At 45.3% G+C, this 10,131-nt stretch overlaps 1 protein-coding gene across 1 annotated transcript; it reads left to right on the top strand.

Moving 5' to 3' along the window:
• Positions 1-4,651: 4,651 nt before the first annotated feature.
• Positions 4,652-9,881, top strand: LOC140480932 (fucolectin-like). Its single transcript, XM_072576530.1, has 4 exons — positions 4,652-4,760; positions 5,743-6,025; positions 7,311-7,492; positions 9,723-9,881. The coding sequence occupies exons 1-3, from the start codon at positions 4,694-4,696 to the stop codon at positions 7,471-7,473; spliced, it is 513 nt and encodes a 170-aa protein (XP_072432631.1). The 5' UTR covers positions 4,652-4,693; the 3' UTR covers positions 7,474-7,492; positions 9,723-9,881.
• Positions 9,882-10,131: the final 250 nt, after the last annotated feature.

Genomic DNA, 10,131 nt, shown 5'->3' with positions numbered 1-10,131 from the left:
ACCTCCACATCCCAGGCCTTGTCATTACATTGGCTGCTACCAAAACCAGCTACTAATGGAGCCCGTTATTGATCCTCCCAGGCTGATCTTTATCCACTCCTTTGTCTCTTCATTTTCTCTCTCTCTCTCTCTGGGCTCCATCCTCACCCACTGTTTACTCCTGCCCCTCCCCCCAACTCATCTTTGGTATATATCCCAACCTCTTCCGAGGTACTATCAGTTCTGAAGAAGTATCACTGATCCCAAAACGTCAACTCTGCTTTTTCTGCACAGATGCTGCCAGACCTGCTTAGTATTTCCGGCAAATTCTGTTTTTATTCCACCATTTAAAACATTCTCTCCCCCCACCTCATGAGCCCAATGGTAGCTGTATATACTGTATCAGCTTTAAGCTACAGTGCAGCAACTTGGCCAGGCCCTGATCCTCACGTAGACTTGGCCTCAACTGGGTGATCGGGGCAACAGATACTTGGGATCACCGACACCTCACGACTGTCACACGGAAACATATTGCCCTCAGGACCTGCTCTTGTGTCAAAGAGTCAAAGTCCTGGAAATGCCTTAACAGCATCAGGTGGACCTCAGCGGTTCAAGAAGACAGCTCACCGCCACCTTCTCAAGGGGCAACTAGGGACGGGCAATAAATGCTGGGCCCAGCCGGTGATGCTCATGTTGCATAAGGAACCAGGAGCTCACAGAGAGCATTGCTCAGAGCAGTACTGAGTACACAAACCAAAAGAAAGGATTGCAGAAGTTGAAACTGATACTAGGAGGTTATTTGTCTCAATTTGTTTTTGAAAAGTTTATTTGTGTATTCCGCCCAGGAATATGCGAGAGTAACGCCATAAGAAAATACAGCAGTAAACAGGCACAGCCCTGATGTATAGTCTCTGATGATTCAGTGTTAAATATATTCCTTTGTGAGGTGTGAAAGGCCCATGTATTATAATATTTGAGCAGCTGGATTTACACAGCATTCACCCACTTTTTTTAACAATTGTTATCAAAATGGAACTTTGATTGAACTCCTGCAGTGATTTTCATTTGGTTAGTAACTTATCACCAATTGTATGTCCATATCGTTTCTTTGTGTCTGTGTCTGTGTCTGTGTGTGCGCCTGCATGAGGACTCTGTATTTAAGTCTGGGCAGAGGCATAATCACATCAGACTGGAGGAGACAGACTACAAGGAGGTGAGGAGCAAAAAAAAAATCTGTGTCTTATTCTACTCCACAACTTTCAAAATTAGTTGTTTTACTGAATGAGGTTTATAATATTTTCATAATTATTGAGAGAAAAGTTGGGTTGAGACACATCATCTTTGGGAGAAAGTGAGGACTGCAGATGTTGGAGATCAGAGTCGAGAGTGTGGTGCTGGTAAGGCACAGCAGGTCAGGCAGAATCTGAGGGGCAGGAGAATCGACGTTTCAGGTAAAAGCCCTTCATCATTCCTGCTCCTTGGATGCTGCCTGACCGTCTGTGCTTTTCCAGCACCACACCCTTTGATGCACGTCATCTTTGATTGAATGGAATAGTACAGCAGGCTGGGGGGTGGCCGAATGGCCTTCTAAGCACAACAGCGCCACCCTGTAGTGTAAGAGAAGCTTTGATGGAAAGTTAATTGGTCGATGGGAAAATGCAAGTGTGAGGTAGGTTTAGTCAAAGATTTGCAGTGATGTTGGGGGAATTTTGTGCTTAATGACAGCTGTTGATACATCATTCGATGAACTATGAGGAAATATTAATATCAAATGCTGCTAAAGACAGAAACATCGCCATTTTGATAAAGTGAATTGTGATAAGTTGGCACTAACAAGGTGGAATTACCACTGAAGCCAAAGAGGGGGCATAGAAATTGTCCGGAAAAAGCAGCAAACCTGAGGATTGGGAGAAGTTTAAAATTCAGCATAGGAGGACAAATTCTGAAAGGGAAAATAGAATATGAAAGTTAGCTCGTAGAAAACATAAACACTGACTGCAAAAGCTTCTATAGATACGTGAAAAATAAACAACTGCTAAAGGCAGATGTATGTCCCTCACAGAAGGAATCAGGTGAATTCATAATGGACAGTGAAGAGATTGGGGGAGGTAATGGCCTGGTGGTGTTTTGGCTGGGTAGCTATTCCAGAAAGGCGAAGGTGAGGACTGCAGATGCTGGAGATCAGAGTCAAGAGTGTGGTGCTGGAAAAACACAGCAAGTCAGGCAGAATCTGAGGGGCAGGAGAATCGACGTTTCGGGCAAAAGCCCTTTGTCGGGAATTCCTGACGAAGGACTTTTGCACCAACAGTCGACTTTCCTCCTCCTCGGATGCTGCCTGACCTGTTGTGCTTTTCCAACATCACACTGTTGACTGTTAATCCAGAGACCCAGATAATGTTCTGAGCACCCAGGTTCGAATTCTGCCATGGCAGATGGTGGAATTTGAATACAGTAAAAAGAAACAAAATCTGGAATTAAGAGGCGAATGATCACCATGAATCCATTATTGTTTGTCAGGCAAAATCCATTCGGTTTACTAATGCCCTTTAGGGAAGGAAACTGCCATCCTTACCTGGTCTGGGCCTACACATGACTCCAGACCCACAGCAATGGGGTTGACACTCAATTGGTCTCTGGGAAATTAGGGATGGGAAGTAAATGCTGACCCAGCCAGTGACATCCTCATCCCGTGAATGAATAAAAATAAGATGGCAGACCAGTTGGACAAATACTATGGATCTGTCTTCACTAAGGAAGACACAGATAATTTTCAGGAAATGCTAAGGGTCAGAGGGTCAAGCATGAAGGAGGAATTGAATAAAATCCTTATTAATCAGGAAATGGAATTGGAGAAATTGATAGGATTAAAACCAGATAAGCCCCAAGGGCCAGCTGCTCTTTATCCCAGAGAACTTAAGGAAGTGGCCTCAGAAATAGTGAATCTATTGGTGATCATTTTCCAGTATTTTGTAGACTCTGAAAGAGTACCAATGGACTGGAGGGTAGCTAACATAACTCCATTCCTTAAAAAGGAGGGAGAGGGAAAATGGGGAAATATAGGCCGGTCAGCCTGACATTGGTGATGGGGAAAATGCGAGAGTTAATCATTAAGGATGTAATAACTGAGCATTTGGGAAGTAATGAAAGAATCGGTCCAAGTCAGCACGGATTCACTGAAGGGATATCATGCTTGACAGATCTTCTGGAATTTGTTGAGGATGTGACCAGACCCACAAGGATGAATCAGTAGTTGTTGTGCGTCTGGATTTTCAAAAGGCTTTTGACAAGGTATTAGTGAGGAAAGTTAAAGCTCATGGTATCAGACGTAAAACACTGACATGGAGAGAGAACTGGTTGGCAGGGAGGAAGCAGAGAGGTGGAGTAAGCTGATCCTTTTCAGAGTGGGAGGCAGTGAGGAGTGGGGTACTGCAGGGTTCAGTGCTGGGACCCCAGCTGTTCACAATGTACATTAACCATTTGGATAAAGGAATTGAATGTAGTATCTCCACATTTGTAGATGACACTAAGCTGGGTGGCAGTGTGTGCTAGGAGGAGGATGCTAGGAGGCTGCAGGGTGACTTGGACAGACTGGCTGAGTGAGCGAATACTTGGCAAATACAATATCATCTGAATAAATGTGAGGTTATTCACTTTGGTCACAAAAGCAGGAAGGCAGATTATGATCTGAACGGTAGCAGTTTAGGAAAAGGTGAGATACAGCGAGACCTGGGTGTCATGTGGAAAAGTCACTGATGGTTGGTATGCATGAAGGGCTTTTGCCCAAAACGTCGATTTTCCAGCTCCACGGATGCTGCCTGACCTGCTGTGCTTTTCCAGCACCACTCTAATCCAGATGCAGATATAGCAGGCAGTGAGGAAAGCTAATGGCATGCTGGCCTTCATAGTGAGAGGATTGGAGTATCGGAGTAAGGATGTCTTGCTGCAGTTACACAGGGTCCTGGTGAGGCCACCCCTTGAGTATTGTGTGCAGTTTCAGTCTCCTAGTCTGAGGAAGGACATTCTTGCTACTGAGGGAGTCCACTGAGGGTTTACCAGACTGATTCCCAGGATGGCAGGATCGATGTATGAGGACAGACTGGATCGAGTGGGCTTGTACTCAATGGGATTTAGAAGATTGTGGGGGATTCTCATAGAAACATATAAAATCCTGATGGGACTGGACTGGCCAGATAAGGGAAGAATGTTCCCGATGTTGGGGAAGTCCAGAACTAGGGGTCACAGACGAAGAATAAGGGATAATCCATTCAGGACTGAGATGAGAAAGGATTTCTTCACTCAGAGAGTTGCAAACCCGTGAAATTGGGGCAAGTTCATTAGATATGTTCAAGGGGGAGCTGGACGTGGTCCTTGTGGCTGAAGGGATCAAGGGGAATGGGAAGAGGGTGGGAATGGGATACTGAGATTGCATGATCAGCCATGATCATATTGAATGGTGGGGCAGGCTTGAAGGGCCAAATGGCCAACTCCTGCACCTAGTTTCTATCTCTATGTTTCTCTGTAAAGCACTGCACTGTGCAGAGAGTGAAAATGGATTAGTCATTCAGAAAGGATCAAGGTCTGATCTGGGGTGCACATTGGTTCCTTGTGAGAGTGCTCAAAACTTGTATATTTGGTTCATGGGTTATATATGTCGGGGAGAATTTGGTTTGCATTCCAAGCTAATTTTGAAACTTCTTCTGTTTTAACCCTGAGGATGGGAATGATGAAACTGTCAGCTCTCCTATGCATCTTTCTGATGTTCATGGTTGGACACGCAGAAGGTAAGAATCACCCTTAATTTGTATCTTCAGATCTGAGGGGATCTGAGGGGAGGACTTTTATTACAAACTAGAATTTGCATGTGATTAAACAGAGTCCAAGTCCACACTTTGATTGGGAGTTTTATTCATTTCAGCATATTCCAGAAAACTCTCACCACAATATTATCCCCCCCCCAATATTTTCACAGTCAATTCTAACCCAAATAAATGTATCCATCAACTGTTCCCTCTCAGGCATGCCTGCAGATTTTACTGGGTGATTTAGGTCCCCTATTCTCAATAATAAGAATGACACAAACAAAATAAGATCCAAAATGAGAGCATCTTCTTTGATTTACTTTCTCTTTGCACTTGGGGATTGAAGCATCACTATCAGCAGCAGCTGTTCCAACTTGCTCCTTTCTTTGTAAAACCATCAGAAAGCTGATTACTGCTATCTATTCATTTCAACTTGGTGAAACATGAAAGGGTTCAGAAAAGATTTACAAGGATGTTGCCAGGGTTGGAGGATCTGAGCTACAGGGAGAGGCTGAACAGGCTGGGGCTGTTTTCCCTGGAGCGTCAGAGGCTGAGGGGTGACCTTATAGAGGTTTATACAATTATGAGGGGCATGGATATGATAAATAGACAAAGTCTCTTCCCTGGGGTGTGGAAGTCCAGAACTAGAGGGCATAGACTTAGGGTGAGGGGGAAAGGTTTAAAAGAGACGTAAGGGGCAACTTTTCCACGCAGAGGGTGGTGTGTGTATGGAATGAGCTGCCAGAGGAAGTGGTGAAGTCTGGTACAATTGCAACATTTAAAAGGCATCTAGATGGGTATAACAATAGGAAGGGTTTGGAGGGATATGGGCCAAATGTTGGCAAATAGGACGAGATCAGGTTCGGGATATCTGGTCAGCCTGGATGAGTTGGACTGAAACATCTGTTTCCATGTGATACATCTCTATGACCTAAAGACTGTAAGTGTTGTTGTTGTTTTACAGAGAATCTGTCTAAGAGATGTCGGCCAACACAGTCCAGTGTCTATGATTACCGTGGCCATGCACTGAATGCTGTTGATGGGAACCCTGACCCCAACTACTCAAAATCATCCTGCACGGCTACTCAGAACGATATGGAGCCCTGGTGGAGAGCCGACTTACTCAGGTCACATAAGATAGACTCAATCAGAGTCACCAACAGAGGGGACTGCTGTCCACAACGTCTCAATGGGGCAGAGATTCGGATTGGAGACTCTCTGGATAATAATGGCAACAGCAACCCCAAGTAGGTGGAGGAGAGGGAAACCTCGTACTAGGACCTCAGGAATTGTGTGGAAATGGGATTAGGGGACGGATGTGTGGGGAATATTGTTGTATCACCATAGTCTGAGCAGACCATAGGGGCTGCTCTCTCATTAGAGAAGTGACTGGTGGTGATTTAACCTGAGAGCCACCAGACCTCAGGCTGGGGAAGAGGTTGAGAAAGAGAGTCCTTCATGGTAACCTCAAACCAGTGATGGGCATTGAACCCACACTGTTAGCATCAGACTGCTCTGTAAACCAACACTCCAGCCAACTGAGCTAAACCGATTGTGGGGATATAGGTTTTATGTTGTGCAACTTTTGCAGGGTCCAGGCCAATATTTAACTCCCAACCAGTATCACAAAAAGAGAATAAACGCTCATGGGCTCAATACAAATTATGGGATCTCCCTATGTACAGTTTGCTCCATTTCCCATATTGCAGCAGTAACTATATTTCAATAAAACACTTCATTCGCTGTGAAGCCGTTTGGGTTCTGGTTGATAGGTCTGTGTCACAGTATGGTCATGTTGTTGTGGTAATGGCCGTGGAGAAGAAATGCCAATGACCTGGGAACATGGTTTTGAACCCCACCCTGGCAAATAGTGACATCTGAATTCCATAATAATCTGCTGGTCCAATGTCAGTCATGAGCCCCACCCAACCCTGTTACAAAAACCCATGAATGGCCTTTAGAGAGGGAAGCTGCTTTCCTTATCTGGTCTGGTATACATGTGACTCCAAACCCATTGCACTATGGGTGACTCTGAAATGGCCTGGAGAGCTAGTCCAAGGAAACAAATTCTGCTTTGTTTTGGACCCCCAAGTCACACACAAGAATTTAAAAGCAAATCCAGAAATTGCTGCAGGAACTCAGCAGGTCTGGCAGCATCTGAGGAGGGAGTTAATGTTTCATAGAACACAGAACTTTGATGTTCTGCTGACCTTTTACCCTACTCTAAGATCAAACTAACCTACATATTCTATATTTTACTCTCATCCATGTGCCTATCCAAGAGTCGGCTTAAATGTCCTTAATGTTTCAAGTTCAATGTGATTCTTCTTCAGAATTTATAAGCAGTATTAGGTCATCACTTCTGTGGGAATTTGGGAATTGGTACAATGTTAAAAGTCCAATATAAATGCTGACTGTTGTTTGATGGAGATATTGCTCACAGCTGCACCCAGAAGGGTGTGGCCTGAACACTGATGCTCCTTTCTTTAGTGGCTTGGACATTCAGATTTCCACATCCACCTCTTTCTCCAGATGTGCGACCATCAACTCCATTGGAGCTGGTCACTCGGAAACCTTCCACTGCAATGGCATGCCTGGCCGTTACGTCAATATCTTCATCCCAAGAAGAAGAGAGTATCTGACCCTCTGTGAGGTGGAGATTTTCGGGAACTGGGAACGTTGGGTTGACTGTTAGAGGAGGAGCTCCCTAATTGGTAAGTAAAATAGCGTGTCCCTCAGTTGAACCACTGGGAGGCCTGCACTCCACTTCTCCCCACGGGTATCCTGACATTTATTCTAAGCCACATTCCCAGATCCATTCACCAATCCCCCTCCCCTCATAGCTGCTGAGCTGAGGTCAATAGTCAGGTTGAGGAACCTCCCAGTGACTCTCCTGCAAACACAGCAGCATAGAAACTAGGTGCAGGAGTTGGCCATTCGGCCCTTTGAGCTTGTCCCACCATTCAATATGATCATGGCTGATCATGCAATCTCCGTATCCTATTCCCACCCTCTCCCCATACCCCTTGACCCCTTTAATTCCTTCATCCAAATGGTTAATGTATATTGTGAACAGCTGGGGTCCCAGCACTGAACCATGTACCCCACTCCTCACTGCCTCCCACTCTGAAAAGGGCCAGTTTATTCCAACTCTCTGCTTCCTGCCTGCCGATCAGTTCTCTATCAATGTCAATACATGACCTCCAATCCCATGAGCTTTAATTTTCCTCACTAGTACCTTGTATTGAACCTTGTCAAAAGCCTTTTGAAAGTTCAGATATACAACATCTATTGATTCACCATTGTCTACTCGACTGGTCACATCCTCAAAACATTCCAAAAGATCTGTCAACCATGATTTCCCTTTAGTGAATCCATGCTGACTTGGACCAATTCTGTCACCACTTCCCAAATGCTCAATTATTACATCCTTAATGATTGACTCCAGCATTTTCCCCATCACCAATGTCAGGCTGACCGGCCTATATTTCCCCATTTTCCCTCTCCCTCCTTTTTAAGGAATGGAGATATATTAGCTACCCTCTAGTCCATTGGTCCTCTTCCAGAGTCTACAAAATACTGGAAAATGATCACCAATAGATCCACTATTTGTAAGGCCACTTCCTGAAATTCTCTGGGATACAGAGCATCAGGCCTTTGGGACTTATCGGGTTTTAATCCCATCAATTTCCCCAATTCCATTTCCTGATTAATAAGGACTTCCTTCACTTCCTCCTTCATACTTGACCCTCTGACCCCAAGCATTTCCTGAAAATTATCTGTGTCTTTCTTAGTGAAGACAGATTAGCAGGTGAGTGTTGCCATGGTAACAAGCCCAATCTCCCTGGAGCTATGGGAGAATTCAGGGAGACCCTCTTGGACATTTCTCTCTGATCCCCATCAGACCCCTGACCCCCAACAGTTGTTGAAGACACCAAGGTGTTTGGTCTTCCCACATCATCAATGACAACAGAATCATCCCGAGGTAGGCCAGTTGTTGTTGTAGTCTTGATGCAGGCTCGTAGTCCTATTCCGGTGCCCCTCACGCCCTGCGTTCTCTCACATGTTGGGGCTCCTCATTAAGAAACAACATTCCATTCAAACAATAATTGTTACCAAATCCTCACTCAGCTTCCTAATCTCTGTAATCTCCATAGTCCTCACAACCCCATCAGCTACGTGGCCCTATTGTGGATTTTAGACACTCACTCACCACTGGCCATGCCTTCAGGAGGCTCTGGAATTCCCTGCCCACCCCTCTCCACTTAGAGTGGGACACCTGTCCCCTAAAGCCTATCCTTCCATCTGCCCCAGGCCTCAACTCCTTGATATTTCTCAGCCTGGCCACCTCCTTTTTGAAACTGACTGTTTTGGTGAACTAGCCTCAACAGCTGTCTGACCCAGAGAATTCTCTCATTCCTGACCCTCTGGGGGAAGACATTCCTTCACGTTTCCGTTTGAAGAGAGTGTCCCCTCAGGAGAGGTCAATGCAAGGAGAAGGGGATGGTTGGGATTGTGGAATCAGCTCCTATGTATTTCTGACTGGTCACCTTGCCACATTTCCCTGGGGAAAGGGGGGACTATACCCCAAACCCAAGCCCTCACCTTTCTGTGCTGGTGGAATGGGCCTTGTCTGATCTGAGAACCCTCTCTCAAAGCACAGATACTAATGGGATGGTCAGTAAGAAGTAATTAGGTGAAAGAGAGGACTGCAGATGCTGGAGATTAAAGTTGAGAGTGTGGTGCTGACAAACCACTGCAAGTCAGGCAGCATCCGAGGAGCAGGAATGGATAATAAAGGGCTTTTGCCCGAAACATTGATTTTCCTGCTCCTTGGATGTGGCCTGACCTGCTGTGTTTTTCCAGCACCATACCCTCGACAGTAGGAAGTAACATCTAGTTGATTGGGGAGAACTCAGTGTTCCATTCTGTTCCATTTCCTAGGGTTATAGACAGCAGAGATGAAACCATCAGAATAATGCACTCGAGCATCTGAGTTCAACCTCTTCCAGAAACTGTGAGCTACAGGAGTCAGTCTTGACAAGATTTACACCAGCTCTGACTTTCTGTATTGCCATGAAATAAAACAAATCAATTCAACAACAGCTTTTGGTCTTTCAACAAATATGGTACAGGGTAGAATATCACGTGGGAACGATGGTGGAAGGGATACCAGCAGAACTGATTTTGAACATACTTTCCATTGTATTCCGTTTGGCCCAAGCCTGGGTGTTTGGGAGACAGATTCCCCACTCTCTGAACTCAGCGTCCAGTCTTTGATGACGCTGCTGTCAAACACTGGAGCTTCAGCCATGAGAGAGTGGCCACCCTCATGGAGAGCACCATCCAACAA

This window comes from Chiloscyllium punctatum, chromosome 8 (genome assembly GCF_047496795.1).
Source record: "Chiloscyllium punctatum isolate Juve2018m chromosome 8, sChiPun1.3, whole genome shotgun sequence".
Lineage (NCBI taxonomy): Eukaryota > Metazoa > Chordata > Chondrichthyes > Orectolobiformes > Hemiscylliidae > Chiloscyllium > Chiloscyllium punctatum.
This window is presented reverse-complemented; position numbering and strand designations above follow the sequence as displayed.

Coding starts and splice junctions, on each gene's coding strand:
- LOC140480932 (XM_072576530.1), top strand. CDS start 4,694: ATGGGAATGATGAAACTGTCAGCTCTCCTATGCATCTTTCTGATGTTC. Junction 4,761..5,742: donor CATGGTTGGACACGCAGAAG/GTAAGAATCACC, acceptor GTTGTTTTACAG/AGAATCTGTCTAAGAGATGT. Junction 6,026..7,310: donor AATGGCAACAGCAACCCCAA/GTAGGTGGAGGA, acceptor CTCTTTCTCCAG/ATGTGCGACCATCAACTCCA.